This window comes from Centruroides vittatus, unplaced genomic scaffold (genome assembly GCF_030686945.1).
Source record: "Centruroides vittatus isolate TY-2023 unplaced genomic scaffold, ASM3068694v2 contig_374, whole genome shotgun sequence".
NCBI lineage: Eukaryota > Metazoa > Arthropoda > Arachnida > Scorpiones > Buthidae > Centruroides > Centruroides vittatus.
This window is the reverse complement of record NW_027122196.1, coordinates 102,577-118,138: the sequence shown is the minus strand read 5'-3', so window position 1 is coordinate 118,138 and position 15,562 is coordinate 102,577. Positions and strand designations below refer to the sequence as shown.

Here is a 15,562-nt window from a genome sequence, read left to right as displayed (position 1 = left end):
TTGGTACACGTGGAAATTTACAAGGCCGCCCGCCATAACTCAGCCATAAACTATCACGACATTGACTCTTTTCCCACTGCCTGGAAGTCTTTTTTTACGAAATATAAACACCCTTTCCCTCCCCCTCCTCTCCTTATGTCATACACCCCTTCCCCTTACACACGTGTTCGGTAATCCCCAGTGTTTTTCTCAAGTTTGTTGCCAGAAGATGCCCATTTAACATGGGCGAAAAGTTCGCACTTAGTTTATAATTTTGTCGCTGGTTTGTTAGGTTTTTGCAGTGTATTATTTCTTAGTTTTAAGAGACATTGATCTAGACCAGTAGTTTTTTGAGCCACCGCCCTGTTCCTTAAACTTATACCCAATGCTCCTAACCCATTTTCCTTTGTGTGAGAAAAGCTTGGAAATATTCTTAGGAAAAATTTTCCATGAATTTCACACTGCATCCTTACCATACATTTGGAAAGCATAAAATGCAATGTTTCTTCTTACTCATTTTAACGAGGAAAGGAAAAGGTTGTCAGTGATTCCAATTCTAGCCTATGGTTACAGTTTAGTACCCTGCTTCTTTTTGTCCCTCCTAGATTTACTCACTGTCCACTTTGGGACTTCTGATGACTTGGTCATACCCTCTGCCCCTAACTGGTTCTGGAATTATATTAGATATTGTTTATTGAAATTCTGAGATAACTTGAGCTAATTTACAATAAAATTAATTTATACCATAAAGAATACTTTTCAAATAGTCTTGGTGATAAAATTTATTAAAATCTTTCAAATTTTCCAACAAATAGGTTTAAGTAAATAAAAGTTTAACAGGTTTAACATCAATAATTTACATATATATAATATATGAATAAAATATAATATTACAACTTTCTAATAAAACAGTTTTATAACAGAAATTGTCCACCAAAAGTGTTTAAAATTCAAATGTTTAACATAAAACAGATACATTAAGAATCTATATAACAAATTTTATATATTGAAGACAATTAATTTTGATAGTTTATATGTCAAGATCCTGATATTAAATATGTGTTTAGAAAATTATTGGTCCTTTCAGTATGTACATTTAAGAATTACATCCACATCTTTGTGGTAAAATAAGTGTAAACATAGTAAGATATTTACATTAATTGACCATTGATGTGGTTCTTTTGCTTCAAACGTTCTAACATCACCTGGCACAGTTCTTCCAAATTGTATTGGTGATGCCATCCCCAGTCTGCACGGGCATTGCTGTCATCAAAGATCTGTGGCCAGCTGTCGGCTGTAATTAATTTTTGTAATAGAAGTGAAATTGTTAATTAAAATTTATTTGTAACAGTAAATATAAAAGTTAATAGTGGTACAAAAAAATATACAATTAAAAAATTAAATATTTAAAGACTATATAACTATAACAGAGAACTTTTCGTTAAAGTGCCCCTACATCTAGTTGTTATGACACATTAGATTGCATGACCATATAAGGATTGCCAAGCATATGGTAGTTATTTTCATCTTTAAAATTTATGCAGTGGCTTTTTTATGTCAGACTTAAATATTTCTAATGCTTCTAGCATCTTGATGGAGTCAGCGTGTTTTGTTCTCTTGATGTAACCCTGACGAGGTAGGTGCGCATTTCTTTATCCATTGCATACATGGCTAGGGCGGTATTTTGTTTCTTTTTGTCATGTGATGGGGAAGTGTGCAGCTTGAGTACCTACAGGAATGACTTCTTTGTTGTTATCATAACTCACATCAGAATAAGCAATTATTTATTATGACATCCTCACAATGCTGGGCTGCAACTTTTTGTCACAATGTTCTCAATTCTTTTAGTAGTGTCTTGCTATATATCATACTTTTCCTGTTAGCAATAGAGTAACTCCATTCAGGGAAAAATTTTTGAATTGAAATAACATGACTTCTGATGCTAACCAGAAGTTCATATATAGTTAATTGAGGCCTCTTGCCTCTAAGCTTTCCATATCTGTTTTCAGCGTTCATCTATCTAACTCCATTCTCAAGATTAAGGAAAGACAAACAGACAGATGGACAACAATAGGTCTATAATTTTTTCAAATTTCAGTCCAATCATCATCATTGTACACAGTGGTTCAGAAAAACATCTGAATCATTGTACAGGTTTGAAATGCTGCACTTCTAAATATTTTTCATTATGAACTCTAGTGAAATCCATGCCAAACAGTCTTAATCCACTTGCAGATCATCTCAATTTCTGGCAATATTATTTTTTCTGAAGACATGTATGAATGTTCACTCTTTGAAGGATCAGTATACACAATAAATAAATAGCATAGGACATTGAATGGCTTATTAATGCAAACTTCTAAGCAGTTGTAGCATAAATGTTGTGCACAGTCTTGCCCTGCAGGCCTATGGGGTTTTGGGAATTAATTCTGCCTAAATGGAGAGGATTAAACAGATAAATGTATTTATTTGTAGAAATAACTTCAGTTTCTCCTTAGTCTACTGTATTATCTTACTCTAAACACATATAATATAGAAATTAATAAATTAGAATGGTTTCTTTTTTAAAATCCCATCATTTTAAAAGTTCTGCACAGGGACAATTACTTAATCAGTATTCTCGCACTAAAAAACTTTCTCATTTCATTAGTTGTGGGTCCAAGAAAAATATTGTGAACCAGCATAGCATGCTTCTTGCATTTAACATTGCTCCAGGTCAATTTTCCAGCTTTTTGGTTTGCAAATGCTCGCACTGATTTGGGCATTTGGATAATGACCTTAACTATTCACAAAAACGTCCTTTGGGCTATTCTATTTTGTGGACATGCCCTACTCTCTACTAGTAAATAATTATGGTTTGTCCATTTTACAATGGTTTTCATTTATATAAATTTCAATCTAATTTTTTTGTATCTGTCCTATAAGATGACCCTGGATTTTGAGGACCTTTTTTTTGTGATTCAACTATTGTCTTATCTGTGGAAATATACAGTAAATAAAATTGAACATAATAAAACCCATGTATTAAACAGAACAAGTTCAATTCTCACAATGTACCTAATTTATGAGTTATAGAACTATGTAGCTGGGCTAATAATTTCTTAAATAAAAACTAAATTTCATAATCAAAATAATTTAACAATATTTACCAATATCTTGCCTTGAATCTGGTTTGTAAGTGATGGTGAAGTTAGGAATGTACTTTTTTATAACATCAGCAATTTCTTCTGGAGTGAAACTTATGGCATTAATATTATATGTCCTCATTCGAAGTGAAGATTCTGGTGCTTGCATTATCTCCACCAATGAACGAATACAGTCATCAATGTAAATCATTGGTAATCTGGTATCTGGTTTCAAATAACATTGAAAACTTCCCATTTCTATTGCATCATGGAATATTTGTACTGCATAATCTAATAAAGTAAAAATTAGAAAAAAGCTGTTAAATACCAATAAATATTTATTAGAAAGCAACATATTTTCTCTAAACAAACTAACTCATTGTTATTATGTAAAAGATTAAATTTAATGTATTTTTAAATTATAGCATTTACCAGTGGATTTTTTGTTATAAATTTTTATTTAACAATACTTTTTTAAGCTACTTTAAACATATGCCTACATTGATGAAGAAAGTAATTGCTCTATAGAGCTGCATTTCCCAAACTGGAGTACATAAAATCTAATATTTGCCAAATGCAATTTTAAATTTGACTAAGTTTATACTAAGTAATTCAAAATTTTCTACATCCAAGTCCATAAAATCTACTAACTTTGATCTCAAACTTCACAAATTTAATTTTAAAAAAATAGTCACTTTAATTTTTAATTAATTATTCACAATGTAATGATCATAAAGCATCCATTGAAAACAATTTCACAAAATTCTTAAACACACACATCCTTTTAACAATTTTCAATTTATAAAATTTTCTCTTCCATTAAAAGGCTACATAGACTGGTACAAGGTTGAAAAATCATGCCATAGAATGTACTAATCTTCAATATTTAGTTTCATTTTATCTATAAAATATCACTTAATGTTGCAATTAAAATTTTCATTTTAACTTAAGAAAGTAATGTCAAGCCCAGTCAAATATAAACCTAAATTGCAATATTCTTTAACAGTATGGTTTCTTTAAAACAAATAATTGTGGATTTCTTTAAACTTAGGCAGCTTGTTCCTTTCCTTTTAGTTCTTTTCTTCAAAATTCATTTATTTCATTTAACTAATATCTGGAACAGACTAACAAACTCTCTAATAATGAGGATATTCCTTACTAGCCAAAAAGGTATGTAAGGAGAGGAGGCTTTAAAAAAAGTCTAGCAAAGAACAAGACTTTATCTTCCTGGTGTTTTTGGAACAGAAACCAAGAATGTGTGTGAATCCTCTGCATCCAGAGACAGAGGAAAAGGATATGAAGATATGGGAGACAATGAATCTGATCCCATTAGCAACCTGGTCCTAAGATACAATAAATTCATTCCTTGAGGTATTACATACTAGTCAATTTTTTAGTGGTAAATTAAATATTTCTATACCACCATTCAAAAACTGAGTATTCTTGAATTAAAACCACTAAAAAACCTAATATTCAGCAGTGTAAAAGAAATAGCACTTATTTATTTTACTCTGCTGAAAATTAGGTTTTTTAGTGGTTTTAATTAAATATTTCTTGTCAGAATAAAGTTACAACCTTAATATATGCTTACAAGACCCAAGGAAGACAAGACAAAGATATAATTTCAGAACATGTACTGGACAGGCATGTTGGTAAGAAGTTAGTAAATGCAATCTACAAAAGTCAGATATACTTGATGTCAATAAACAATAGGTATATTTCTTATCTTTTCTTACATCCTTTTTCTTTTATTCTTTTAGATTTAGTTTAATACTTAATTAACTTAACTTAACCTAAGATAATAATTCTTTTGTGTATTCATCTGAACAATAAATTCTTATTACCGTTAAAGATTTCACTATAAAAATTGTATTGGCCAAGTTCAGTGATTAACCAATTTGATCAACAAAATTATACTTTTATTGTCTCTAATAAATATAAAACCAACAACAGTACATACAATATATAAATTAAAATCTGTTATCATGATAATGTATAAGAGTTATGCTATCAAGATCTGCATTTAATATCTTATAAAAACAAGCAAATATAATGAAAAATACACTAACCTGTAGTTCCTCCACCTGGAGGAGTGTCTGCAGAAATCACACCTGGAAACCTCAGGCAGCGAAAATCCAGTCCAAATCGATAATTATAATACTGAAATATGATTAATTATATATGTAAATTTTTATTGACCTTTATTTTTAAAAACAAAATGTATCTTGCTTTGAATATTTTATCCAAAGTATTTCACTGCTTCTTAGCAATGAATTACTTTGTATTTATGAATTTGTCACTGTCTCCATAACTTATGCAGGATTTTTCTAAATTGAGTGCCAAAACCTCAAGCATTAGATTCCCAAGATAAAACAATCTAAAATGTAGATGACTGTGAATTCCACTTTGTTAATAAGAGACTGACTGTGTTAAAGCAGACAATAGTCAGTCAGTCATTTCAAATAATTTTCCAAGAGTGTTTGTTTATACACTAATAAATGTTTTATTAAGTGGATGATAATATTTATTGTTAAAAAGAAATTTCAGTGGAAAAGCAGGACTGCTAGAATCAAGGTATAAAGGTTAAATGGCATAGAAATGTGTGCTTCCAAGAGTTTTAGCCTTCAAAATTTTCCTTTCAATTGTAATATTGAAAGAAATTTCACACACTAAATGGTCAAATTTTACCACATTGACTAATTGATCACATTACATTGTTATTTGCAGCTATTATTGATTTATGGAAACAGCATTTAAACACTTAACACCTGATATCTCATTAACAAAGCAATACTCACATTTTTGTTTCTCAGCTGATTATATTTAATCCTAGAGTTTTGACACTTAATTTACAAATATCTTATGTAAACATATAATCTGTTTTTGAACAATATCATAATTAGCAAATATATGCGGATATTTATAAAATAACACAATGTGAGTGTTAAATAAAGAAAGTTAATGACTGTCCATATGACTGCTTTCAACGTTCAATTTTGAATTCTGTAAATTTCTATTTACTGTCTAGTTCTTATGAATTATCACAAATTACATATTAAAATGCTGCGTAAAAACAATTTCATTTTTATCTTATTTTAATCTAACAAAACAAATCTATAAAATATCTGGTTACTTTCTTTATTAAAAGTGAAATTGAAAATATTATTTTTTATCGGAATTGCATGTCCATAAAACAATAAATGGGTTAATTATCAGATTTTATCAAACTGTTAACAAATAAAATCTCTCAAATCTCAAATAGTGGTTTACAACTTGGATTTTATAACATCCTAGAATATTGCAACTTACTTCTAGGAGTATTGGTTATCTAGGAGTATATTAAAAAATTCCTGATAACCAATTATTTACTTATGATTTATATAATTTGCTGGTATCAGCTGTGTGTGTCATATACACTTCACATTCAAAAAATGCAATATCAGAGTATCACACCTTTGAGTATCAGTTTAGATTGACATAGATCAAACATATACCAAAATAAATACTCACCAAAGTGATAGAGTGCCAGTTTCAAAGCAAATAGTAAATAAAAAGATTTATAACAACTGTTATATATATATATATATATATATATATAATATATAAATAAACACTAACAATTTAAATTACATTATAAATAAATCATAAGGATTTTAATTTAATTTTAAATAATGGTTAAATTCATATATAAATGAACTATTATTTAATTCAGGAAAATCATAAATCACACACACACACTCTTACAGGTCAGTTAATACTAATTAATGAAAAATTAAAATATAACAACTTATGTTAGTATTTTAGTATAAAGTATTTGTTATTGTAATGTTCTGAATAATAACTCTTTGGCATTGTATTGAGAGTTCACTTAATTTACTACCTTAAAGCAATGTATCTACCATGTTGAGAACTCCATAAAATCATAAATCTGTTTGGATAACTGTCAGTTTTCTATAGGCATGTTGTTCCAGTTTTTCTGTAAACTATGGAACTAATTTTTCCAAATTTACATCTTACTCATAAAACTACATTTATTATTTTATGCTATCTGAATCTAAATTCATTAATAATGCTAATTGTTTGCATTAACTAATCTTGTTTGTCTGATAAGATTCAGATAGATATACTGAAACAAACATTCAGTAGGTTGAAAGCAATGAAGCAATATTCAACTGCAAAAAAGACATGTAATACTGATTTGGCACATTGAGTGTAACTTCAGACTGTCAATAGATAATGTCAAGTTTGCAATTACAATATAAATTTGATGGGTCAAGCGGTCTTTTGGATAATCCAGAAATTTGTTTGCATTTTGGATACATCAAGCACTACACCTTAAACTTTCAAAAATAATAAATACTGTAATACAATTACTGTATTTGAAGGTAAATTAATTTACTAAAAATCTAAATTTCATGATGCTACAATTGATAGAGGTAGTGATTTCCAGTTACATGGCAAGTTACAGGTATGTACTGTACAACACTACATGTCTTTTTTTAATCTGAAAACTTTTGGATTATCATGTTTCATATAATCAAGTTTCCATGTATGTTGATACAGTGGAACTTTTTAAACAATTAATTCATTGAAGAGAACTTTATCATTGTTTACTCTTTTCTTTGGGAAAGAGTAAACCATACTAAGAGCGCCTTTTAATCAACTCCATCATGAAAATCTGACATATCCACGGCAGTCTATCTCTAAAATTTATGGATTCATTTATTTTCAATATAAATTACACTGTTAAGATCAATTTTAAAAAAATCAGCTCAAGTTCCTTATAATTACTACTCTGGCTACATTAAGGATGCATGCAATTTCATATATATATATATATATGAAATTGCATACATTTTAAAAATAAAATTAATTTTATTAATTGTAAATTTATGAAATTTTATCAGAAATGTTTCCAAATGAAAGTAAAATATAATAGCAGCTTTGACTAGTTTGCATACCTCCCCTAAAAGCTCTGCATGAACTTTCGAAACACCATAAATTGTTCTAGGTCTTTGAATGCAGAGATCAGGTGTTGGATTTCTTGGAGAATCAGGACCAAAAGCTCCTATTGTACTAGGAACAAACAACTTAAGTTGGTATTGTTTTGAAAGCTCCATTACATTATGCAATCCTTCTATATTTACTCTCATTGCCAAAGGAACATTTTGTTCTCCTATAGCACTCAATAGAGCACTGAAATGAACAAGCCAATCAATTTGATGATCTACCACAATTTCTTGAAGATTCTTAAAATCCAAAATATCAGCATAAATATAAGGACCTGCAATAAAAACATTAATTGAATATAATTCTATTTTAATTTACATGTATTAATTAATAATACATATATTAATTAATAGGCAATGATATTATTAAGAAAATATTTGTTAAAAGAATAAAGATGAACTCACATTTTTCTTTTAAAGCTAACTTAAGAAAATTTTCTTTTTTCTTTTCATGAGAAAGGGAAAGAAGTGGGAAATAAAAGAAAAGAAATTTTTTAAAGTTTAGATGACTTTTAGTTCATATTAGAAAATGGTTTGAATTCATCATTAAATAATTTTAATATTTTTTTAATATTTAATTAGATAATTATTAAGATATATTTTATAAACTCACCACTTTCTTTTATGTCTCTGGAAGGTTTGATAATATCTGACATAATTACATTTTCTTTTCCATATATTTTCCTTCAAAATAAAAGTAATAAATTAAAATCATCTTAAACTATAATTGAAAACAATCAGGGTTAAATTTTTACATATGAATTGATTAATGGCATATCCAGGATTTTCAGAATATATGAGTGCTGCTTAAGTAAGATTCAGGGGGAACCAAAGCACTTGAGCCTGTCATTTTTTGGAAAATGTTTCTCAATTAGCTTAGAATTATTTTAGTTACCTAATTGAAGTCATGCAATATGAATTACTACATTTATTTTAATTTTAAAGTAACAAAACTGATTGCTTTAGTATCGATGGTGTGTGTCGTCATCATAAGCATCCTCGTCTGGATATACCTCTCAAATTCATGTGTTATTCATAATTTGATCACAAATTAATATAAATTTGCAATCAAATAAAATATAGATTTTTATTTTTCCTACCTTAGTGATTTTGCTAATCCAGTCCCAAGTTGTCCAAGACTTCCTAAAAAAGTATTAAATGTTTAATTTAATAATGTAAAGGAAAACATTAAACATAAAACACAGAATTCATGTTTAATACAAGACACATTAATTCCCATTTGATTTTTTTTATTTCATTTTATTTGTAATTTATTCTTACCTTGCGTCAATAGAGAGAAGGATTGATGAATTTAATGTGATATTGGGAATGGGTTGACAAGTGAAAAAAAAAATTGGGAACTCATTTGATACTATCTAGAAATCTTGATTAATTGCAATTACTTTGTAGTTCAGACGGAACAGAGAATGATTTGTTTAGCTGCATTACATGCTATGATATTTCATCTTGTAATGAAACTTAAAACATTTGAAATATTTTCTAGGATATTATTGAGAAATTGTTTATCTGGACTATTGTACCTAGACAAAGTCTCGACATATTTCAATTCTTTGGTGATAAATTTGCAATTAAATAAAGCAATAACTGATATATTTCAGAAATAAAACTAATAGTTTTTTTTTTAAGTGAAATTAATTATTTGACCCAAATAAGAACAGTTATAAAGGAAGACTACATAATCTAGTTAAGTTCCAATTGGGAGGGAAAAAACCATCACAAAATATTCTGTATGAATTTATTTTTTATTTTAATGAATTCACAAATCCGAAATATAGCAAGTGATAGAAATTCTCTTTTAAATCAAAATCCAATTCATTTAGATTCAATTTAAACATTATAAATTTAGATTATGATTTTCCACAAAATTCCAGTAGATGTTTAATCAACAGGATACTAATCAATACCATACTTTGAGTGAAAAAATAAACATAAAGAAAATAAATTTTATATCATCATGTATTGCTTGCAGCATTTAATTGAATTTTTATTCTAGTTTCATAACAAAAAAGTCTTGGGGATCATTTTTTGAACAATTACATACCATTTGTTATATGTAACAGCCGGGAAAAGTAAAAAAATTGTTTTTTTTTTCACAAGCGGCTGACGGAACCACTGAACACCGGTAGTTTGTCACGGGTTCACGCATTATCAACTGACCATTTGGAGTTTCCCTGGTTTTCTCCACATGTCTAAAAAGTGAAGAAAACCCGAAAAACTCCACGTGTCCATTTCGTTGGTGAGGCGCAAACCCAAGACCAACTACCAATGTTCTATGGTTGTTATCTACTCTGCCACTAGTAGGTACTTTTGAGAGAGCCTGGTCCTCTCAAGAGAAAGCGTATAATGTAGATAATGACATAAAGAGGAGTACTGTGTGTGTTCCATGGCCAAGAACAGAATACTATAGCGATACCCACAATGGAGACCCCATATAGGTTAATTGTGTCTTAGAAATAGGCACATAACGATGAGTGGTTTGAATAATGCATCATACAACCTAACTTCTATGAGAGAGGCATAAAGTCATTATTTATTATCTATATATATAAAAACGAATGTGTGTGTGTGTGTGTGGTGTGTGTTTGTCCTTCATGCATTACCACACCATTTATCCGATTGCCATGAAACTTTGGGAAGTTCTTTAATACATTCCCGCGAAGGTTTGTGGCATATGTGAAGATCACCATTTCCTCCCTTTCAAAAATATATTTATATATGGATTAAGGCTTTTATGTCCAACAGATGGCGCTAACTTCAGACGACCTAAGTTTGCTTTTCTGTGAGGCATTATGCTTTTCTGTGAGAATGGACCTAAGCAGATCATTTTCTACCCATCTATATAAATAAAATACAACGTTTGTTTGTTCCTACCGATTCCTTTGAAATTTTGACACAACGTTGCATTCGAATATGCACGTGGTTTTATATAATATACATGTCGAAATTCTCCCTACGGGGGGGGGGGGAGATGGACGGGATTAAGGCTTACCATGAAGAACTCTGCTTCTATTTATACTATTTTACATGTGGTTTTTTGCGTTTTTTAATTGCGTTTTAATAAGTGACGTCAACAGAATATACACTAAAAAGGGATTTTTCGATATTCCCCCACGGGGGAAGTGTTACACATTTATAATAGATACATTTTGAGCGACAACAACGCGTGGCCGGGTCAGCTAGTTTAATATAAATAACAATTTACTTTTATTGCAAATGAACGTTTTGTAAATTTCTTTAAATATATTTACTTACTGAAATTACTAATTATATTAAAAACACAAGTATTATTCAATTTTTCTGTTTCAAAAGGAAATATAAAGCGATATAAATATTAATTGTCATTGCATCATGTCTTGTAAATATGAATTACACAGTGAAAGTTACTGTTGTTATTTTAGTAAATACATAAAATGAAACAGCTAAAATGCATTTAAGTTGTTATTACATAATCAGAAAAATAACATTTGTTTATTAACATATACATGATGACATGAATTGTAGTTTATTTTTTTTCTAAGAACAAAACAAAGAATGTATGAAATAACTACACTATAATTTCTTTACTTAAATATTAATAACACTGTTACAGATGTAAATTTATGTTACATGTTGCATTATTTAAAATATCATTTAATATAAACAAACTAATTAAACTGTGTAATATATTATCCATTAAAAAAGAGTAATAAAAGTTCTCTAGAAATTTTAGTCTTCAGATAGTTTCATAAGTTCATAAACTAACAGAATTTAATTAGTTTGCTTATATAAGACTATTTTATAATTTTAATCTTTTATTTGAGAATATGTAAGTACTTTTGGTAATCATAAAAATACAATACATATACTGATTATTCTAAAAATAAAAATGAAGTCAAAGTTTGTTTGATGGAATGGTTTCAAGTTAAATTAGTGAAAAATTTCCAAATATTTCTATTATGAAGAAATAAAACAATTAAAAAAAAACTGTTTAATGCATATTACTCTAACTCTGTATACTTTAACAAAAACTAACCTTTATAATGTATGTATGTATGTATGTATGTATGAAAATCAATATTAAATTTAAATTTTCTATTACATGAAAATTGTTTAAATAACTACTTAAATTGTATATTTTCAACTAAAATGTTCTTTTATTAATTTAAAATGCTTTAGTCAAATCAGAAATTTTGAAAAATTAGCAAACAAATTGAAAGTCTGTAATATTTAAAAAAATAAAAATGGTTTTAGATCAAATTATACAGGATTAAATGTAGATTATGTATATCAAAACAAATATTTTACATTTTATTGAAATCTAGAATCCAAATATAATAATTTTCTTGTATTTCTTCAATTAAACCCTGGATTGAAGTACCAGTCTTTGAATAAGTCCCAGGGAATAAAGCTATTGTTAAAAATAAATTCCAGATTGAAAAGCATGGGAAACATGTTGAAAGTATTGCACTGTATAGGATAATGTTGTTTAGAGCAAGAGGTTTTTTTGTTTTATTCTTTGTCCTGTGGAACAATAAGAGGACCTTTGTTCAAGCCCATTGCAGATTTGGCCAGGCCCATAATGGGGCAGCTGAATAGTGAGGAATGTTGCCCAACTTATTCAGAGCAGACTATTCTGGTAAATTCCTGGGAGTTTTTTGACCATCCAGGTGAGATGATGGTTTGAACCAGAAGATCATAGAAGATCCTGAGTCCAATAACATCAAAATAAACTTGAATGAAATCATAACCAAATCTGAAGATGCTGAATCTGGTTGACTATGAAAATAATAATTATTTTAACTCTTTCACGATGAAGGATCAAATCTGGGAAAAAAAAAATCCTATTAACTTTTTGGAAGATCTACCTCAGATCCATGTCAATACTCATCACTCATCTGATCAAATCCATAATTGGTATGATTAAAAGGCCCTCTTAGTGTTTACAGGTCAAAAAGAGTAAGTGGAAAAACACACATATATTAAAATTTAATTACCTGTTATTAAAATCCTTGGATCTTCGTCATTATTTCTGGGTACCTCATTGATTCCATTATAAGTTCGACATCCAAATGGATATTTTAAATATTTCTTAAAATATAACAGTTTATTACTGTTGAAAGTAAAACCAAAAGACCCAGCCTTTTGAATTACACCAAACATGTTTATATTCAATCCTGGAAATTCTAAGGAAAAAAAAAAACATATTTATATAAATATTGAATAACATACAACAAATTACAAAACAAAAGTAAAAGTATTATCTAATTTGAAAATCAGATTATTGTAAATCTATGCATCATAGAAAAAAAAAAATACAGGAAATCCTATAGAAAAATAAAATCATTCCACAGGCTAAGCATTAGTTACTAAGAATTAAGTATTTAAGCTACTTTTACATAAAATTTTAATACAAGGAAATAAAAATTGAATATGTAATTATTAAAGAATGTACATATGTATGTATATTATATTTAAGTATAAATATACAATTTCCATTTCTGTCAATGTATAATGTATTGCATTCCTTACCGGTTCTGACCTAATTGTCAAATATAGAACAATATTTCTTTTGTTCTATATATTGTGGTTGTTTTGCTGAAACAAATCTCAATCCTATTGTTCACATTAAACTAACAAGTGTGCCAAAAACTATCATTTAAAAATAGTAATAAATATCAAATTTTCTTTTTGTATCTTAAAAAAAAGACAAATATAATTATAAATTAATCTATTAAATATTTTCACAGTAATTTCCAATAGAATATGTATAAAATTATACATAAATATAATACATTTTATATAAAAAAAATATTTGTCTTACAGGACAAAATTACTATTATAAGTAAAATTAATATCTCTATTGTTTTTACAGGTAAACAATATGTAAACATAAATTATAATTATTTCAAAAAATATAATTTAGTTAGTTATATACATAATTAATTAAAAATTAATTCAGAAAATCTGTAACATATTGGAATATGGCAGAGAAATGATTCAAGTTCCTTACCTCTAAATCAAATGAACAAATTCAATAGCGTGATGACAATTTTACGTCATATCTGGTCAAGGAGAACATGCGGAAACTCCACGTGTTTGCCATCAACCAATCAAATAGTTCCATTTTGGAGGTGTGTCAAATGGTTCGATCACTAGCAAGAAAACTTTTTTTCTTTTTCTTTTTACCAAGCTTAAAATTTTTGCTGATTTCATTATTTTACGTATTTAAAAAAAATAATAAATTTATATACTTATTTACTTTAAAACATATAATTTTCTAATTAGGCCTACTCTGCAGTTCGGCGGCGCTACTTCCCGTTCTAAAAATAAAATTTAATTATACGACGACCTCTTTCCGTTAATGTTTTAACTTCGTATAAAAATTTAATGATTTTTGAAGTAATATATATTTTATTTTTAATTAAATTTATATATTACAAAATAAATTATTAAAATTGAAATTTAATTTATTACTTATACAATTTTTGTTGTATCGTCGTGTTATTATATCGCCATATGTTATAATGTCGTAATATAATAAATTTGAAATAATCTAATAAAAGATTTTTTATTTTCTCCCGTGTAAAAATATTTTAATGCTCCATTAAATCGATGTTTTAGCTGAAAATTCCCTAAGAATCGGTTATATTTGTATGAATTTTCTTTCTACGAATTCGTTTAAATTACTTTACAAAGAGAAATAATATGAGCTAAAAAGTTTGCATTTTTAGCTCATATAATTCAGTTAACCTTTATATATTTATCATTACAGTAATTGATGACTTACACTGACTACCGTAAGGCTACTTCTATTTACATACAGTTTTTTTTTTTTTTTTAACTCTTTCCGCCCTGTGGGCACTAAGAGGGCCTCTTTTTAGAAGGCCCATTATGGGTTCGGCCAGGCCCACAATGGGGCGACCGGGTGGTGAGGGACGGAGCCCGACATATCCGAACGGACCACCCCCCGAAAAATTCCTGGGGATTATTCGACCCGTTCGGATTCGATCCCGGGTTCCCCACAGCGGTAGGCTGCCACCTTGACCGCTCGGCCATCCGGCCGTCTTACATACAGTTCATTGTGTATATACTGTATACATGATCACACACACACAAGTCAGTTAACTGTCTTTTATTTGGTATATTCCAAATATACTTTTGTGAATTTGAATCCTGAACTGAGTTTTGAATACGTTTTGCTCTGCAAAATTGATGGGAAGACGATAACAAAAATATGATTCAGTCCTAAGTATTTAAATAAAAGGAATTTATTGAGGATGGACTTTTGGTCCATCCTCATAATTCTAGATTTTGATTCAATTCCTGAAGTTTTTCTATTGATGTAAGCAATTTTCAATTCAGGCAGAGTCTTCTCAGGGTTTTAGGATTCGTATGTGTACCCTAACTATTCTATTGTAATACAGTGAAAACTGCTTAGGCGACCACGGG

The 15,562-nt window shown here is 28.7% G+C and overlaps 1 protein-coding gene across 1 annotated transcript; it reads right to left on the bottom strand.

Moving 5' to 3' along the window:
* Positions 1 to 822: 822 nt before the first annotated feature.
* Tdh (L-threonine dehydrogenase) lies at positions 823 to 14,386 on the bottom strand. Its single transcript, XM_067270568.1, has 8 exons — positions 14,124 to 14,386; positions 13,108 to 13,296; positions 9,214 to 9,256; positions 8,727 to 8,797; positions 8,066 to 8,388; positions 5,174 to 5,264; positions 3,129 to 3,395; positions 823 to 1,273 (listed from the first exon to the last, which is right to left on the bottom strand). The coding sequence occupies exons 2-8, from the start codon at positions 13,271 to 13,273 to the stop codon at positions 1,131 to 1,133; spliced, it is 1,104 nt and encodes a 367-aa protein (XP_067126669.1). The 5' UTR covers positions 13,274 to 13,296; positions 14,124 to 14,386; the 3' UTR covers positions 823 to 1,130.
* Positions 14,387 to 15,562: the final 1,176 nt, after the last annotated feature.

Coding starts and splice junctions, on each gene's coding strand:
- Tdh (XM_067270568.1), bottom strand. CDS start 13,273: ATGTTTGGTGTAATTCAAAAGGCTGGGTCTTTTGGTTTTACTTTCAAC. Junction 5,265..8,065: donor ATGCAGAGCTTTTAGGGGAG/GTATGCAAACTA, acceptor ATCATATTTCAG/TATTATAATTATCGATTTGG. Junction 3,396..5,173: donor TCCAGGTGGAGGAACTACAG/GTTAGTGTATTT, acceptor TTACTTTATTAG/ATTATGCAGTACAAATATTC.